The sequence below is a fragment of the Ranitomeya variabilis genome, chromosome 6 (assembly GCF_051348905.1).
Source record: "Ranitomeya variabilis isolate aRanVar5 chromosome 6, aRanVar5.hap1, whole genome shotgun sequence".
Lineage (NCBI taxonomy): Eukaryota > Metazoa > Chordata > Amphibia > Anura > Dendrobatidae > Ranitomeya > Ranitomeya variabilis.
This window is the reverse complement of record NC_135237.1, coordinates 16,521,578-16,542,309: the sequence shown is the minus strand read 5'-3', so window position 1 is coordinate 16,542,309 and position 20,732 is coordinate 16,521,578. Positions and strand designations below refer to the sequence as shown.

At 47.7% G+C, this 20,732-nt stretch overlaps 1 protein-coding gene across 1 annotated transcript in view; it reads left to right on the top strand.

The window, feature by feature from the left end:
- Positions 1-2,595: 2,595 nt before the first annotated feature.
- LOC143781365 (uncharacterized) overlaps positions 2,596-20,732 on the top strand; it is a 33,881-nt gene continuing 15,744 nt past the window's right edge. Inside the window, exons 1-3 of the mRNA XM_077267936.1 lie at positions 2,596-2,798; positions 14,173-14,299; positions 16,383-16,484. Of these exons, the coding sequence (XP_077124051.1) occupies positions 2,775-2,798; positions 14,173-14,299; positions 16,383-16,484 (253 nt within the window). The 5' untranslated portion in view covers positions 2,596-2,774. The remainder of the gene's footprint in view (positions 2,799-14,172; positions 14,300-16,382; positions 16,485-20,732) is intronic.

Below are 20,732 nucleotides of genomic sequence, written 5' to 3'. Positions count from 1 at the left end.
TGCTGCATATTGCTGCATATGCAGCATCAATAGTATAGGAGTAATCCCGCAGCGGAAACCGCGGAACAAACCGCGATAAATCTGCAGGGATAACCACAGCGGTTTTGCCCTGCAGATTTTCAATTCCGCTGCGGGATTAACCCGCAGAGGAACCCGCAGCGTGTGAACATGGCCTTAGGCCCTGGGGCCTTGGCTGGGAGGTTCTTCTGCTTGTTTGGACAGTTGGGATATGACCAGGCTGCCTGCAGTGGTAACACTGGCGAAGTTCGGTGGTAGGTCTGGTGCTGTTGGCCACGGGAACAGGACCTCTGGAGTGTTGGCTGGCAGGGGTACTGGCGTTGGCTGCAGGCTTACCCCCTCTCCAGCTGGTGGTGACTGGCTTCCGCACTTCCGATCTACGGTTGGCCTCATAGGCATCGGCAATCTGCGCTGCTTTCGTCACGTCTTGTGGTTCTCTGTCCATCACGAACTGTCGCACCTCAGCTGGGCAAAGATGGAAGAACTGGTCTTTGATCATCAGGTCTCGCAGCTGTGCAAAGGTGGTCACTGACAGTCCTTGGGTCCACTGGTCAAAGTGGGTCCCCAGTCCATGCACCACATCACTGTAACTGTCGTGTGGGCCACGTTGGAGGGTCCGGAACTTTTTACGGTACACCTCGGGTGTAAGCTGGTACTTGGCTATGAGGGCCTGCTTGATGGCCTCATAGTCACCATCTTGTTCTTGAGGGAGTGCAGCAAACGCTGCAAAGTACTGCACCTAGGGTAATTAGTCGCCAGAAAGGCTGCCTGCTATGTACTGGCTATTGGGCACGCTGCAGTGACGCAATAAACTACTCCCGCTCAGGCAGGAACAATAATTATCAAGCCGCAATCGCTACAACACCCAAAGGCCTGCACACGGTAGTGCCACCACCAGCTTCGATGCAACCATATGTCCCAGCTCATTGGACGTGCTCAGGGCTCTCCAGGAAAAGACAAGAAGCCTCAGCTGGGGATCTGGGCAGACAGTTAGAGCTGGAGCCTGTAACATCCCAGAAAGGGGTTGGATCACCTCGTCCCTCCTACCTCTTCAGTTAACTTTTTCCCTAACCTATATCTAATTTCTATAACTCCGCTACAAAACGTGTCATAGTCATAACAAACCCAGCATTCATCTCGGATTATCGCTGGCAGTCTAATGAGATCAAATATGTCCTATCTGGGATACATATTTACCGAGAAATCCCTACTTCTTTACCAGATGGAGTTAGACGCCCGTGTTTAGAGTGATGGGTAGATCCATCGAGGGAGAATAAGAATATATATTTTCGTGTTCTTATCGTAAACGGTTTGCGTAATATCTTACAAAAACAAAACAAAGAACTTCCATGTGTTCTAGAGACTTAGAATCCAGTTCTTGCTGGAGGAAGATTCTAACCTGGTCGTAGAAATTCCTTTAGGCAATAAAACGCTCTTCCCCCATGTACATTGGCAAGGCAGCTCTTGGCTGAGTGAAAGGGAAGGGGGGGCTTTTTAGCCCACAGCTTTCTAACAAGAGAAACTACTTATATAGTTCATACCATAGCGTGACAATCCTCCTCTCTCTGGGGTCTCCCCCTTGTTATCCTCTTCTCTCTGGGGTCTCCCCTTTGTTATCCCCCTCTCTCTGGGTTCTCCCCATTGTTATCCTCCTCTCTCTGGTGTCTCCCCTTGTTATCCTCCTCTCTCTGGTCTCCTTTCCTTGTATTCTCCTCACACCCTCCTCTCCCTGGTGTCTCCCCTTGTTATCCTCCTCTCTCTGGTCTCCTTGTATTCTCCTCACACCCTCCTCTCCCTGGTGTCTCCCCTTGTCATCCTCCTCTCTGGGGTCTCCCCCTTGTTATCCTCCTCTCTCTGGTGTCTCCCCTTGTTATCCTCCTCTCTGGGGTCTCCCCCTTGTTATCCTCCTCTCTCTGGTGTCTCCCCTTGTTATCCTCCTCTCTGTGGTGTCTCCCCTTGTTATCCTCCTCTCTGTGGTGTCTCCCCTTGTTATCCTCCTCTCTGTGGTGTCTCCCCTTGTTATCCTCCTCTCTCTGGGGTCTCCCCCTTGTTATCCTCCACTCTGTGGTGTCTCCCCTTGTTATCCTCCTCTCTCTGGGTTCTCCCCTTGTTATCCTCTTCTCTCTGGTGTCTCCCCTTGTTATCCTCCTCTCTGTGGTGTCTCCCCTTGTTATCCTCCTCTCTCTGGGGTCTCCCCCTTGTTATCCTCCACTCTATGGTGTCTCCCCTTGTTATCCTCCTCTCTGTGGTGTCTCCCCTTGTTATCCTCCTCTCTCTGGGGTCTCCCCCTTGTTATCCTCCTCTCTCTGGTGTCTCCCCTTGTTATCCTCCTCTCTCTGGGGTCTCCCCCTTGTTATCCTCCTCTCCCTGGTGTCTCCCCTTGTTATCCTCCTCTCCCTGGTGTCTCCCCTTGTTATCCTCCTCTCCCTGGTGTCTCCCCTTGTTATCCTCCTCTCTCTGGTCTTGTATTCTCCTCACACTCTCCTCTCCTTTCACTTTCCTCCTCGTGTCTTTTCCTCGCTCTCAGTCCAGCGCCAGTGCCACTGAGGGGGGCGGGGCCAGCTCCGGACAGTCTTCGCTCATGCGCCCTACGTACAGTTTGCAGCAGTCAGGGAGCGCACTTTACGGCCAACGTTGATGGGGCCGCGCATTGTAAAACTTTCTTCCTGCTGTGACCGTTAGTTCCCATTATTCCGGCTGTGTGTGTTTGTTACACGGGGGTCTCATCCGCGACCCTCTAGTGCTCCTCCGGAGTCATGGCGGGGAATCCCTGTGCGCAGGTGAGTGACGACCTGATCCGCAGAGCTCACACCCTAATGTGCCGCAGACTGGGAGCCAGGGGTGGAAGAGAAGTCCCCTGGTGTATAATATCCAGTGTAGGATGTACGTACATCTCCTATATACACTGCCCAGCTCCTATACACTGCACCTATATACTGTATCACCTATATACACTGCCCAGCTTCTGTATACTGCACCTATATTCTGTACTACCTATATACACTGCCCAGCTCCTATACACTGCACCTATATACTGTATCACCTATATACGGTGCCCAGCCTCTATATACTGCACCTATATACTGTATCACCTATATACAGTGCCCAGCCTCTATATACTGCACCTATATACTGTATCACCTATATACACTGCCCAGCTCCTGTATACTGCACCTATATACTGTATCACCTATATACAGTGCCCAGCTCCTGTATACTGCACCTATGTACTGTACCACCTATATACACTGCCCAGCCTCTATATACTGCACCTATATACACTGCCCAGCTCCTGTATACTGCACCTATATACTGTATCACCTATATACAGTGCCCAGCTCCTGTATACTGCACCTATGTACTGTACCACCTATATACACTGCCCAGCCTCTATATACTGCACCTATATACACTGCCCAGCTCCTGTAAACTGCACCTATATACTGTATCACCTATGTACAGTGCACAGCTCTTATATACTGCACCTATATACTGTATCACCTATATACAGTGCCCAGCTCCTGTATACTGCACCTATATACTGTATCACCTATATACAGTGCCCAGCTCCTGTATACTGCACCTATATACTGTATCACCTATATACACTGCCCAGCTTCTGTATACTGCACCTATATTCTGTACTACCTATATACACTGCCCAGCTCCTGTAAACTGCACCTATATACTGTATCACCTATATACGGTGCCCAGCCTCTATATACTGCACCTATATACTGTATCACCTATATACAGTGCCCAGCTCCTGTATACTGCACCTATATACTGTATCACCTATATACACTGCCCAGCTCCTGTAAACTGCACCTATATACAGTGCCCAGCTCCTGTATACTGCACCTATGTACTGTACCACCTATATACACTGCCCAGCCTCTATATACTGCACCTATATACACTGCCCAGCTCCTGTATACTGCACCTATATACTGTATCACCTATATACAGTGCCCAGCTCCTGTATACTGCACCTATGTACTGTACCACCTATATACACTGCCCAGCCTCTATATACTGCACCTATATACACTGCCCAGCTCCTGTAAACTGCACCTATATACTGTATCACCTATATACGGTGCCCAGCCTCTATATACTGCACCTATATACTGTATCACCTATATACAGTGCCCAGCTCCTGTATACTGCACCTATATACTGTATCACCTATATACACTGCCCAGCTCCTGTAAACTGCACCTATATACTGTATCACCTATATACAGTGCCCAGCTCCTGTATACTGCACCTATGTACTGTACCACCTATATACACTGCCCAGCCTCTATATACTGCACCTATATACACTGCCCAGCTCCTGTATACTGCACCTATATACTGTATCACCTATATACAGTGCCCAGCTCCTGTATACTGCACCTATGTACTGTACCACCTATATACACTGCCCAGCCTCTATATACTGCACCTATATACACTGCCCAGCTCCTGTATACTGCACCTATATACTGTATCACCTATATACAGTGCCCAGCTCCTGTATACTGCACCTATGTACTGTACCACCTATATACACTGCCCAGCCTCTATATACTGCACCTATATACACTGCCCAGCTCCTGTAAACTGCACCTATATACTGTATCACCTATATACGGTGCCCAGCCTCTATATACTGCACCTATATACTGTATCACCTATATACACTGCCCAGCGCCTATATACTGCACCACCTATATACACTGCCCAGCTCCTGTAAACTGCACCTATATACTGTATCACCTATGTACAGTGCCCAGCTCTTATATACTGCACCTATATACTGTATCACCTATATACACTGCCCAGCCTCTATATACTGCACCTATATACTGTACCACCTATATACACTGCCCAGCTCCTGTATACTGCACCTATATACTGTATCACCTATATACACTGCCCAGCTCCTGTATACTGCACCTATATACACTGCCCAGCTTCTATATACTGCACCTATATACTGTATCACCTATATACACTGCCCAGCTCCTGTATACTGCACCTATATACTGTACCACCTATATACACTGCCCAGCTCCTGTATACTGCACCTAGATACTGTATCACCTATATACGGTGCCCAGCCTCTATATACTGCACCCATATACTGTATCACCTATATGCACTGCCCAGCGCCTATATACTGCACCTATATACTGTATCACCTATATACAGTGCCCAGCTTCTATTTACTGCACCTATATACTGTATCACCTACTGTATATACACTGCCCAGCTCCTATATACTGCACCTAGATACTGTATCGCCTATATACACTGCCCAGCTTCTATTTACTGCACCTAGATACTGTATCACCTATATACTGCACCTATATACTGTATCACCTACTGTATATACACGGCCCAGCTCCTATATACTGTACCACCTATATACACTGCCCAGCTCCTGTATACTGCACCTATATACTGTACCACCTATATACACTGCCCAGCTCCTGTATACTGCACCTATATACTGTACCACCTATATACACTGCCCAGCTCCTGTATACTGCACCTATATACTGTACCACCTACATACACTGCCCAGCTTCTGTATACTTCACCTATATACACTGCCCAGCTCCTGTATACTGCACCTATATACTGTACCACCTATATACACTGCCCAGCTCCTGTATACTGCACCTATATACTGTACCACCTACATACACTGCCCGGCTTCTGTATACTGCACCTATATACACTGCCCAGCTCCTGTATACTGCACCTATATACTGTATCACCCATATACAGTGCCCAGCTCCTATATACTGTATCACCTATATACACTGCCCAGCGCCTATATACTGCACCTATATGCTGTATCACCTTTATACAGTGCCCAGCTTCTATTTACTGCACCTATATACTGTATCACCTATATACTGCACCTATATACTGTATCACCTACTGTATATACACTGCCCAGCTCCTATATACTGCACCTAGATACTGTATCACCTATATACACTGCCCAGCTTCCATTTACTGCACCTATGTACTGTATCACCTATATACACTGCCCAGCCTCCATATACTGCACCTATATACTGTATCACCTATATATACTGCCCATCTTCTGTATACTGCACCTATATACTGTATCACCTATATACAGTGCCCAGCTTCTGTATACTGCACCTATATACTGTACCACCTATATACACTGCCCAGCTTCTGTATACTGCACCTATATTCTGTACTACCTATATACACTGCCCAGCTTCTGTATACTGCACCTATATACTGTACCACCTACATACACTACCCAGCTTCTGTATACTGCACCTATATACACTGCCCAGCTCCTGTATACTGCACCTATATACTGTACCACCTATATACACTGCCCAGCTCCTGTATACTGCACCTATATACTGTATCACCTATATACACTGCCCAGTGCCTATATACTGCACCTATATGCTGTATCACCTATATACAGTGCCCAGCTTCTATTTACTGCACCTATATACTGTATGACCTATATACTGTATCACCTACTGTATATACACTGCCCAGCTCCTATATACTGCACCTAGATACTGTATCGCCTATATACACTGCCCAGCTTCTATTTACTGCACCTATGTACTGTATCACCTATATACACTGCCCAGCCTCTATATACTGCACCTATATGCTGTATCACCTATATACAGTGCCCAGCTTCTATTTACTGCACCTATATACTGTATGACCTATATACTGTATCACCTACTGTATATACACTGCCCAGCTCCTATATACTGCACCTAGATACTGTATCGCCTATATACACTGCCCAGCTTCTATTTACTGCACCTATGTACTGTATCACCGATATACACTGCCCAGCCTCTATATACTGCACCTATATACTGTACCACCTATATACACTGCCCAGCTCCTGTATACTGCACCTATATACTGTACCACCTATATACACTGCCCAGCTCCTGTATACTGCACCTATATACTGTACCACCTACATACACTGCCCAGCTTCTGTATACTTCACCTATATACACTGCCCAGCTCCTGTATACTGCACCTATATACTGTACCACCTATATACACTGCCCAGCTCCTGTATACTGCACCTATATACTGTACCACCTACATACACTGCCCGGCTTCTGTATACTGCACCTATATACACTGCCCAGCTCCTGTATACTGCACCTATATACTGTATCACCCATATACAGTGCCCAGCTCCTATATACTGTATCACCTATATACACTGCCCAGCGCCTATATACTGCACCTATATGCTGTATCACCTTTATACAGTGCCCAGCTTCTATTTACTGCACCTATATACTGTATCACCTATATACTGCACCTATATACTGTATCACCTACTGTATATACACTGCCCAGCTCCTATATACTGCACCTAGATACTGTATCACCTATATACACTGCCCAGCTTCCATTTACTGCACCTATGTACTGTATCACCTATATACACTGCCCAGCCTCCATATACTGCACCTATATACTGTATCACCTATATATACTGCCCATCTTCTGTATACTGCACCTATATACTGTATCACCTATATACAGTGCCCAGCTTCTGTATACTGCACCTATATACTGTACCACCTATATACACTGCCCAGCTTCTGTATACTGCACCTATATTCTGTACTACCTATATACACTGCCCAGCTTCTGTATACTGCACCTATATACTGTACCACCTACATACACTACCCAGCTTCTGTATACTGCACCTATATACACTGCCCAGCTCCTGTATACTGCACCTATATACTGTACCACCTATATACACTGCCCAGCTCCTGTATACTGCACCTATATACTGTATCACCTATATACAGTGCCCAGCTCCTATATACTGTATCACCTATATACACTGCCCAGTGCCTATATACTGCACCTATATGCTGTATCACCTATATACAGTGCCCAGCTTCTATTTACTGCACCTATATACTGTATGACCTATATACTGTATCACCTACTGTATATACACTGCCCAGCTCCTATATACTGCACCTAGATACTGTATCGCCTATATACACTGCCCAGCTTCTATTTACTGCACCTATGTACTGTATCACCTATATACACTGCCCAGCCTCTATATACTGCACCTATATACTGTATCACCTATATATACTGCCCATCTTCTGTATACTGCACCTATATACTGTATCGCCTATATACAGTGCCCAGCTTCTGTATACTGCACCTATATACACTGCCCAGCTTCTGTATACTGCACCTATATTCTGTACTACCTATATACACTGCCCAGCTTCTGTATACTGCACCTATATACTGTACCACCTACATACACTGCCCAGCTTCTGTATATTGCACCTATGTACTGTACCACCTATATACACTGCCCAGCTTCTGTATACTGCACCTATGTACTGTACCACCTATATACACTGCCCAGCTCCTGTATACTGCACCTATATACTGTACCACCTACATACACTGCACCTATATACTTTCACCTATATACACTGCCCAGCTCCTATATGCTGCACCTATGTACTGTACCACCTATATACACTGCCCAGCCTCTATATACTGCACCTATATACTTTCACCTATATACACTGCCCAGCTTCTATATACTTCACCTACACTGTGTTCCAAATTATTCTGCAAATAATATTTCCTCCTATTTTCTCTAAATTACCTATCTGAATTGCAGTCATTGTTATTTTCCAGTCATCTACTATTCTAGTATAATTGCAATGTTTTGGAACAAGCTGCCTATGAAAACAGGTTCTTTAAAAAAAAAAATAAACACTCAAAATGCATGTTCCAAATTATTATGCACAGCAGAGTTTTCAACCTTTTTTTTTATTTACTTCCCAAAACCCTGTCTGATGACAAATGCACACTTAGCAGGATGCAGCAGGCCTCCACTGATACAGGCTAGGAGCGGCACATGTGCAAACTACTTCATAAGAACAACCACCCCCACCCTCCAAACATTGCAGGGGTTGGCTGCCTAGTAGAAAAAATGCACATTGATATAACTCACAGAAAAACCCAGAAAAACCTAACCAACATAGAGGCCTTTTTTTTGCACTATATCATATCCTTTTTTGCAGGATGTGGCCAGGCCTCTATGTTGGTTAGGCTTCTTTCACACTAGCGTCGGGCCGAGGTTAGCGACGCTAGTGTTCTCTGCGCCGCACAACGGGGGCAGCGGATGCATTTTTCCAGCGCATCCGCTGCCCCAATGTGAGGTGCGGGGAGGTGGGGGCGGAGTTCCGGCCGCGCATGCGCGGTCGGAAAAAGCGGACCGTCGGCAGCAAAAAACGTTACATGTAACGTTTTTTGCTCCCGGCGGACCGCCACAACACGGCGCAACCGTCTCACGACGGTTGCGACATGTGTCAATGCGTCGCAAATGCGTCGCTAATGTTAGTCAATGTGAAAAAAACCGCATCCTGCAAGCACTTTTGCAGGATGCGTTTTTTTGCCAAAACGACGCATTGCGACGTATTGAAAAAAACGCTAGTGTGAAAGTAGCCTTAGGTTTTTCTGGGTTTTTCTGTGAGTTATATCAATGTGCATTTTTTCTACTAGGCAGCCAACCCCTGCAATGTTTGGAGGGTGGGGGTGGTTGTTCTTATCAAGTAGTTTGCACATGTGCCGCTCCTAGCCTGTATTAGTGGAGGCCTGCTGCCATCCTGCTAAGTGTGCATTTGTCATCAGACAGGGTTTTGGGAAGGCCGTATCTTATTGTATGCACTCAGCTTATTACAAAATGAAATCAAACAGTTTTCAGGTGAAACCTTTATTCCAGGTGATGTGACATTTGCACATAGGACCCCTTGTTGGAAAGAAGCTTCTGAACTCTCTCGTCCATTGAATTTGTCAGTTTTTGGATGGTTTCTGCTCCAATTGTTTTGCATGTGGACAGAATCCCCTCCCAGAGCTGTTGCTTAGATGTGAACTGCCTCCCGCCATCACAGACACTCCTTTTGATGATGCTCCAGAGGTTCTCAATGGGGTTGAGGTCAGGGGAAGATGGTGGCCACACCATAAGTTTGTCCTCTTTTATGCCCATAGCAGCCAGAGATGCAGATGTGTTTTTTGCAGCATGAGACGGTGCATTATCATGCATGAAAATGATCTTGCTGCGGAAAGCACGGTTCTTCCTCTTGAACCATGGCAGGAAGTGTTGTTTTAGAAACTCCACATAGATTATGGAGTTCATCTTTACCCCTTCAGGGATCATAAAGGGGCCGACAATCTCTCTCCCCATGATTCCAGCCCAAAACATTACTCCACCTCCTCCTTGTTGGCGCCTTAGCCGTGTTTTCATGGGGTGTCCATCAACCAGCCATCCTCCACTCCATCCATCTGGACCATCGAGCGTTGCACGGCACTCATCGGTGAACACAACAGTTTGGAAGTCAGTCTTCATGTATCGTTTGGCCCACTGGAGCCGTTTCTGCTTGTGTGCAGTGGATAGAGGTGGTGGACAGGATGGCTTACGCACAGCTGCAAGCCTCTGAAGGACCCTGCATCTTGTTGTTCTGGGGACGTTGGAGGCACCAGCAGCTTCAAAAACTTGTCTGCTGCTATGACAAGGCATTTTTGCAGCTGCTCTTTTAACCTTACACAATTGCCTGTTGGAAAGAGTCCTCAATTTTTCCTTATCAGCACGCACACGTGTGTGCCGGGAATCAGCTACATACTTCTTGATTGTGCGATGATCACGATGAAGTGTCTTGGCAATGTTGATTGTAGTCATGCCTTGACCTAAATACTCCACAATTTGTTGCTTCTCAGCAGCCGACACATCCTTTTTCTTTCCCATTTTGGCCAAAAATGTAGGCTGCTTAATAATGTGGAACAGCCTTCTTAAGTAGTCTTGCCTTTATTTGGACACACCGGCCAAACTAATGTGCACAGGTATCTGCAATTCAGTCCTGACACACATCACCATCAATGAGATTAAATGGCAAACAAAAAATTCTAACCTTATCACTCCTAAACTCTGTGCAGAATCATTTGGAACACAGTGTATATACTGCACCTATATACACTGCCCAGCTTCTATATACTTCACCTATATACTGTATAACCTTGAAGACACAAAAGAGCACAGTAAAACCAAAAACACTCAGTTTCAAAAAATCACAGTAATCCGCAAGTGCTAGTAAAAAGATGTAAAGAACAGGGTATTTGGTTGACCAAATACCCTGTTCTTTACATCTTTTTACTAGCACTTGCGGATTACTGTGATTTTTTGAAACTTTTACTTGCGGATTACTGTGCTCTTTTGTGTCTTCAAGTTTCTTGGTGGTGTGTGAACATGTTCCTACAGACTTGTTCGCTGTGCAAGTAGCCCATTTGTTCCTGTTTCCATACTGTATAATCTGTATACACTGCCCAGCCTCTATATACTGCACCTATATACTGTATCACCTATATATACTGCCCAGCTTCTATATACTGCACCCATATACAGTGCCCAGCTTCTATATACTGTATCACCTATATACACTGGCCAGCTCCTATGTACTGCACCTATATACTGTAGTACCTATATACTGCACCTATATGCAGTGCACAGCGCCTATATACTGTATCACCTATATACAGTGCATATATACTGCACTTATGTACTGCACCTGTATACATCACCTATCTACAGTGACTGTATACTGCACCTGTATGCAGTGCAAAGCGCCTATATACTGTATGTACAGCGCCTGTATACTGCGCCTATATATTGTATGTACAGCGCCTGTATACTGCGCCTATATATTGTATGTACAGCGCCTGTATACTGCGCCTATATATTGTACATGTATATACATCTTACAGCCACCATAGACTGTACCACGATGCTGAAGTTGGTTTCTTATTCGTCCACTTTATTCAGTTTCTTTTTTTCTGTCTTTTACAGGTTTAATGACAAAAATACAATGATAAAATACCCTGCAGCGAGGGGCCCTGATGGGAACACACTTAAAACCAGCTATAAAAATGGGCATCAAAGTGGGCACTGAGGAGCGTTATTGAAAGGGTTAAATGACTATGGGCCACTGATCTCTCGCCACCGTTACACCGATAGTGATGGCCGCGTCAAATTCAGGTCACTGCAGCCCGGCCCATCAGAACTGGCATCAAAGCGGGCAAACAGCCAATTTCCACAGATTTGAATATTTGCCCACTTTGATGCCAGTTCTAGTGCCCAGAACACATTTGGGCCGGGCTGGAGGGTCTGGAATCTGAGTGCAGTCTGGTCAAATAGTATTTTTATTTTGTGTGGCACAACAGGAAGGTCCCAATGGAAAACAGATATCTGAAGACCACAATCATTAAATGTACAGCACTTGTTCCCAATATCGTAACCTCCTGGATCATCAATAGTTTCCACATGGGTGTAGTGCCCAAATACAGGTTATTATAAGGGGTGAAAAATACAACTATTCTCTGTACCCCCGGACCATGGGGAGATGCACGGTCCTTATACTCTCAAGTAACTATTGCCCAATACTCAATAGTGACTTATCACCCCAATATTAAAGAGCATGTATGAAACCATGGAGCTATTCAGTCTGTTTCTTGCCGCTTTTCTCCTGTAATCTGCTCATCAGGACATATACTCAGTTTGAGGATTAGCGAATAACGTGGCTCAATCAGATGAACCAAAACCTCAGGGGGTCCAATGTGCATTTGGGGGAACAATGTCTGTCCATCCATCCATGCCAGAAGCGTTTTGGTGTCCGCGGGCGATCCGCCGGCGTCTGTGCGTGCATAGTGGGCTATGCTGGCCGCTGCATAAATACGCAGGGTCAAACCCGCAGCAGTTCCTGATGGTGGGCATGCACCCTTATTTTTTTAAATATTTTTTGTGACCTTTTTAAGCATTATACTTCTTTTCATGTATTAAATGCATGATGCTGTTCTAAATGTGCCCACAATCTCAAAGAGGGAAAGTATTGCCTGGGTGTTACCCTGTGTATGTCATAGTGCAAGAAGAGTACCGATCAGGTTCATGGGCAAGCTGGATGGTGTGTGTACTAGTGAGTCACCCAGGGCAGGCGACTCTGGCCTATTAAAACAAGTTATGGCAGCGAAAGGTGTGGGGCGGATGTGAGAAGCGGCTGACGAGTGAGAAAGCGGTGTAATGTGGGTGGCTAGGGCTGACGATATCGATGGGCTGACGATATCGAGGAGCCGTCTCTGGGGTCAGTCCTCGGATTCTGGGGGTCTGACACTTGGCTCTTCCACGATCTGCAGCTCTTGAGTAGGAGCCGCTGCCAGAGCCGATCAGACGGGGCTACTGGGTGTTGGGCCAAAACTGACCATGGATTGGCCGTCAATATTATTTGCCCCTTTACGGGTTTATTTTGGCGCCCGCTACTTGGGAATCTTATATAATCCTTTAACAGCCGTCACATCGGGTTTTTCTGGCGGCCGTTCGGGGGGCTTGTCTGGTTGCGGTGCTGCGCACAGGGCCGGGCTTTAGGCCGGGAATTAACACTTTTCTTCTTTATTATCTATTGATCGTTGGTCAGTAATGAAAACGTGTTGGAAAACCCTCTTCTCTTTAGTTCTCTTTTATTTCCTTACTGGGACAATTTTTGTTTTTGCCCCGCTGTCCCACCCGCCCCACTTTTAAGAGCTGTAACTTTTTTTATCTTCTTTATCTGTTGATCTTTTTGTAGTTTTTAACGCCGGTCTATATTTCTATAATTTCGGGGATTTGATCCTCTGTAGCACGAGTGATGTCTGTGGCTTTTATATATGATGTGTTCAGGTGTGTAATATTTAGGGCAGAATTTTCTTTTCATGGTGGCCGCATAAATCCATGCACCTGCTGCAAAACAAGTCGCATGTCTGTGAGCAGTGTGTGACCATCCCCTAATGGGCTCTGACACGGGCACGCAGGCATCGAGCGCCCGCAGACTGCGCCACCTTCACCTTACAGGCGTCGTGTGCTGCAGCTGCCTACTACTTCTTGTGGCGAGCAGTGTCGGTGCCGTCCGAGTTCCAGTCCTGGACTCATGTGGGGATACGACCGGCGCGCTCTATGACGCCTCTTTGTGACGTCTGTAATACAGTACAGGCCATATACCTCTATGACGTCCCTGTTACGGTTCCATTTTTCTTTTTTTGCAGAGTCCGGTCACCTTCGATGACGTTGCCATAATATTTTCTGGAGAAGAATGGGACATGCTGAATGCCCAGCAGAGGGCTCTGTATATGGAAGTGATGAGAGAAAACTATGAACATTTCATCTTTCTCAGTAAGTTCTTGTTCCCTGCAGCGCTGGAAGTGTAAAGAGGTTGTCACCATAAGACCTGAGCATTTATCCAACACTGAGACCCCAGAAGGAGCCATGGTCATGTATGTGCACCCTGCTTCTCTGTTGGTCCCATAGACAGTGAGTGGTGCTGTGCATTTGATCACTGAGCCATATTCTCCATCAATTAAACACTTAAGTCCGTAGTGGTGAGCCAACCCGAACATGGCCCCTCAGGGTATATGGTGCCGGAGGGACTCCCTTCCACAGTATAAACTAGATATAGTTATTACAATCGAGGCATACGATTTTCAGGACCTGGGTCCAGCTGTGGCTCGTCCGTGGCCACCAGCACCTCTTCTGATAGTCCAATACAACTTGATCAATGCGAATGCGCAGGTTCCATTTAGTCCACCGAATCCAACATAGTCCACAAATAAACACAGAGAAATAATAACGACACTGTCCCTCATTCATCACTTTATTATAAAAGTCCTCACGCCGGTCCGCCGTAGTCCAGAGCTTAAGAGTGATCAGGAGCGTCTGATAAGCAGCGATGTTGGTGAGGTCACCGCTGCTCACACTCCTGATCACCCTTCTCTCTGGACAAGTGGGGACTTTTCGTTCTAATTGGTGATTGAGGAAAAGTGTTGGGGGCTGTTTCTTTCAATAAAGAATTGTGTGTGTTTTTCTTACTGGGTCAGTAACGTCGGTGTCTGACAGACGCCTCTCCATTACTAGCATCAGCTGCGTTTTTGGACAAGTCACAGCTGACATCAACCCCAAGCCCCATTACCCTGATTGCCACCGCACCAGGTCATCGGAAGAGCCAAGGCGAAGCACCAGAATTGGCGTATCTAATGTGATGCGCCACTTCTGGGGCGGCTGTGGGCCGGTATTTTTAGGCTGGGAAGGGCCCAATAACCATGGACCTTCCCAGGTGAGACTCCACATCATTTTTTTCATTTATTTATTTAATCATAAAAGCTGTGCAATCAGCTCCCCAGGGTGCAACTTTATATTCTGTTGAGGGGCTGTGCAATTATATGTCTGTCTATTATCTGGCTCTATATCATTCATTGCTGTGCAAAACCACATGCAAATACGCATCAAAAACGCTCTTATTGTATGCTGCGTTTTTCCTGCCAATACATGTGGAAATGGTGCAGAAATGTATGCATCCAAATAGTCAGCATTTGCACATACCTCTATTATGCAGTTTACCTGCGTCTAGTTTCAGACTTTTATCATCATGGCGTGTAATGGTAATTAATAGGAACAGTGGAGGTCAAGATAAGGTCTGGAAGACCAAGCAAAATTTCAGTGAGAGCTGCTCGAAGGATTGCTAGAGAGGCAAATCAGAACCCCCGCTTGACTGCAAAAGACCTTCAGAAAGATTTACCAGACTCTGGAGTTGTGGTTCATTGTTTTTGCCTACAATACAAGGGAAATGTCATCTGTATCTTTAGGTCTTTCAGAGATCATTTCAACTTGCTTATCTGTTCACAATAACAGTAATTTTGACCAGGGGTGCCCAAACTTTTACATTCCTGTGTATTATAAGTGATCAAAAGATTGCAAATTGAAGTAAAAATATGTATGTTCAGTAACGCTGCGTCCATAAAAATCCGACTAATCAAAATATAAAATTGATGAACCCGATTAGTAAATGCTGTAAAGACGAGAGGGATTAAAAAATGCTAGAAATGTTTTATTTTATTTTTTTTTCCTGAAACTTCAAAAAAGTTTATGTAAATAAAATAGTAAAAAAAACCAACCTAAAACTATCCGATAGCATTTGGTATCTCTGTAATCGTCCAGACCTGGGTTACGTCACTTTACGCTCCTCTGGATTATGCGGTTTTGGTGATGGCATACATATTTTGATAAACAACATTCATGTGAATGGGAAACATTTCTTCATCAAATGTTAGACTTTCGGCTTTGGCCTGTGAAGAAGAGCAGTGCTCCTATTCACTGACAGCAAGCAGAAAACTTAAAGTATGTTAGACATTTCCGTGATATTTTTATATATAAGATATTTTTCAACCCAGTTTTTACTTTGTGATTGGTTCTTGTATTTCAGATTATAAGGTCCCCATTATATTATCATGGATGCAGAAGACAAACCCAGCAGTCAACGCGACAGCACGGCGCACGGATTCGCCCACTGAAGCTATTACACAAGGTATGAAAAACGTACAAGATTTCTCCTTTCTTCATTTTGTTCATTTTGTTTTTTTTCCCTTTATTCTACCAGCTTTCACAAGATTTGTAAGTCTAAATCTTGGAAAATGTAAAATAAGCAAGTTTTAGCCCCTTGGTGACCCCTGCTTACTCCATGAAGTAGGCTCCGGAATAGAATCTGCTTCATGTAGCAGTGCGGGTGCCGTGATGTAGCAGTGCGGGTGCCGTGATGTAGCAGTGCGGGTGCTGTGATGTAGCAGTGCGAGTGCCGTGATGTAGCAGTGCGGGTGCCGCGATGTAGCAGTGCGGGTGCCGCGGTGTAGCAGTGCGGGTGCCGTGATGTAGCAGTGCGGGTGCTGTGATGTAGCAGTGCGAGTGCCGTGATGTAGCAGTGCGGGTGCCGCGATGTAGCAGTGCGGGTGCCGCGGTGTAGCAGTGCGGGTGCCGTGATGTAGCAGTGCGGGTGCCGTGGTGTAGCAGTGCGAGTGCCGTGATGTAGCAGTGCGGGTGCCGTGATGTAGCAGTGCGGGTGCCGTGATGTAGCAGTGCGGGTGCCGTGATGTAGCAGTGCGGGTGCCGTGATGTAGCAGTGCGGGTGCCGTGATGTAGCAGTGCGGGTGCCGTGATGTAGCAGTGCGGGTGCCGTGATGTAGCAGTGCGGGTGCCGTGATGTAGCAGTGCGGGTGCCGTGATGTAGCAGTGCGGGTGCCGTGATGTAGCAGTGCGGGTGCCGTGATGTAGCAGTGCGGGTGCCGTGATGTAGCAGTGCGGGTGCCGTGATGTAGCAGTGCGGGTGCCGTGATGTAGCAGTGCGGGTGCCGTGATGTAGCAGTGCGGGTGCCGTGATGTAGCAGTGCGGGTGCCGTGATGTAGCAGTGCGGGTGCCGCGATGTAGCAGTGCGGGTGCCGCGATGTAGCAGTGCGGGTGCCGCGATGTAGCAGTGCGGGTGCCGCGATGTAGCAGTGCGGGTGCCGCGATGTAGCAGTGCGGGTGCCGCGATGTAGCAGTGCGGGTGCCGCGATGTAGCAGTGCGGGTGCCGCGATGTAGCAGTGCGGGTGCCGCGATGTAGCAGTGCGGGTGCCGCGGTGTAGCAGTGCGGGTGCCGTGATGTAGCAGTGCGGGTGCCGCGGTGTAGCAGTGCGGGTGCCGCGGTGTAGCAGTGCGGGTGCCGCGATGTAGCAGTGCGGGTGCCGCGATGTAGCAGTGCGGGTGCCGCGATGTAGCAGTGCGGGTGCCGCGATGTAGCAGTGCGGGTGCCGCGATGTAGCAGTGCGGGTGCCGCGATGTAGCAGTGCGGGTGCCGCGATGTAGCAGTGCGGGTGCCGCGGTGTAGCAGTGCGGGTGCCGCGATGTAGCAGTGCGGGTGCCGCGGTGTAGCAGTGCGGGTGCCGCGGTGTAGCAGTGCGGGTGCCGCGATGTAGCAGTGCGGGTGCCGTGATGTAGCAGTGCGGGTGCTGCGGTGTAGCAGTGCGGGTGCCGCGATGTAGCAGTGCGGGTGCCGCGATGTAGCAGTGCGGGTGCCGTGATGTAGCAGTGCGGGTGCCGTGATGTAGCAGTGCGGGTGCCGTGATGTAGCAGTGCGGGTGCCGTGATGTAGCAGTGCGGGTGCCGTGATGTAGCAGTGCGGGTGCCGTGATGTAGCAGTGCGGGTGCCGTGATGTAGCAGTGCGGGTGCCGGCTGTATTAGACTTCTGGCACCGAGAGGATCAGTTGCGATCAGAGAGTTACAGTCGGAACAGTTGAATCTCTCTTATCTGCTGTCAGTTACGTTAGCGACATTTAGGTGGTTATAAACAGGGATTTTTAGCATCTAAATTGTCCCCAGTGCATTGTTAGTGAAGCAATGTGCATCACTAACATGGTTTTTTATTATTAAAACAGCGCTGTTTTAGTTTCTGCACTAAAAAAAAGGGGTTATTTCTCAACCGGTCTATCACTTCTACCTTTTCTACCTTTCCCTCTCATCCCTCTTGCTCTCGTTTGTTTCCCCTTCCTCTTCCCCCTCTTTCCTACCCCCAGCCCCTTCAAACTTTGTACCCCTTAAAGAAACCAAATGTTGATTCTTCTATGTATCTTTGTTGTTGTTTTGCTTATGCCAACATTCTTAAATAAAGAATTTATAAAAAACAGCGCTGTAATCGTGTGCAAAACGCACTTTATGTAGTTATATGGTACTTTAGTTATAGGGGTCTGCTCCATTTTCGTTCAGTCACGAAATTTGAATGAAGTTCTGGGTTTTGCTGATGTCGCTCGAATCCGCTGTATAATCCCGCTCTTGTGGAGTTGCACTTGCGCAGTTGTCGCATTGAGCCGCACTTGCGCAGTGTGGAACGGACAGCCACGCTTGCGCAATGTGTAGCATTCATGGCTGCCCGCTCGACACTGCGCAGCGCGGTTACACGCTTGATACTTCACAAGTGCGGCTACACACTGTGCAAGTGCTGGATTTTACAGCGCATTTGAGTGACATCGGCGCACCCGGAACATCAATCAAATTACGGGGCAGCAACACTCGTGACTGAGCAAAAATGGAGCAGGTACCATATAACTATATAACGTTCTTTTTGCACATGATTACAGCGCCGTGTTTAATGAAAAAATGTTAGTGATGCAGGTTGTTCACTAGCAATGCACTGGGGACAGCTTAGATACTAAAAATGTGACGAGTTTCCTTTAATAAAGTCCTGGAAACTAAGGAGAGCTAGCGGAGTTACCGAGACCTCTGGACAGATTGCGGAGTTACCGAGACCTCGGGACAGATTGCGCAGTTACCGAGACCTCGGGACAGATTGCGGCGTTACCGAGACCTTGGGACAGATTGCGGCGTTACCGAGACCTCGGGACAGATTGCGGAGTTACCGAGACCTCGGGACAGATTGCGGAGTTACTGAGACCTCGGGACAGATTGCGGCGTTACCGAGACCTTGGGACAGATTGCGCAGTTACCGAGACCTCGGGACAGATTGCGGCGTTACCGAGACCTCGGGACAGATTGTGGAGTTAACGAAACCTCTGGACAGATTGCGGAGTTACCGAGACCTCTGGACAGATTGCGGAGTTACCGAGACCTCTGGACAGATTGCGGAGTTACCGAGACCTCGGGAGAGATTGCGGAGTTACCGAGACCTCGGGAGAGATTGCGGAGTTACCGAGACCTCGGGAGAGATTGCGGAGTTACCGAGACCTCGGGAGAGATTGCGGAGTTACCGAGACCTCGGGAGAGATTGCGGAGTTACCGAGACCTCGGGAGAGATTGCGGAGTTACCGAGACCTCGGGAGAGATTGCGGAGTTACCGAGACCTCGGGAGAGATTGCGGAGTTACCGAGACCTCGGGAGAGATTGCGAAGTTACCGAGACCTCGGGAGAGATTGCGGCGTTACCGAGACCTCGGGAGAGATTGCGGAGTTACCGAGACCTCGGGAGAGATTGCGGAGTTACCGAGACCTCGGGAGAGATTGCGGAGTTACCGAGACCTCGGGAGAGATTGCGGAGTTACCGAGACCTCGGGAGAGATTGCGGAGTTACCGAGACCTCGGGAGAGATTGCGGAGTTACCGAGACCTCGGGAGAGATTGCGGAGTTACCGAGACCTCGGGAGAGATTGCGGAGTTACCGAGACCTCGGGAGAGATTGCGGAGTTACCGAGACCTCGGGAGAGATTGCGGAGTTACCGAGACCTCGGGAGAGATTGCGGAGTTACCGAGACCTCGGGAGAGATTGCGGAGTTACCGAGACCTCGGGAGAGATTGCGGAGTTACCGAGACCTCGGGAGAGATTGCGGAGTTACCGAGACCTCGGGAGAGATTGCGGAGTTACCGAGACCTCGGGAGAGATTGCGGAGTTACCGAGACCTCGGGAGAGATTGCGGAGTTACCGAGACCTCGGGAGAGATTGCGGAGTTACCGAGACCTCGGGAGAGATTGCGGAGTTACCGAGACCTCGGGAGAGATTGCGGAGTTACCGAGACCTCGGGAGAGATTGCGGAGTTACCGAGACCTCGGGAGAGATTGCGGAGTTACCGAGACCTCGGGAGAGATTGCGGAGTTACCGAGACCTCGGGAGAGATTGCGGAGTTACCGAGACCTCGGGAGAGATTGCGGAGTTACCGAGACCTCGGGAGAGATTGCGGAGTTACCGAGACCTCGGGAGAGATTGCGGAGTTACCGAGACCTCGGGAGAGATTGCGGAGTTACCGAGACCTCGGGAGAGATTGCGGAGTTACCGAGACCTCGGGAGAGATTGCGGAG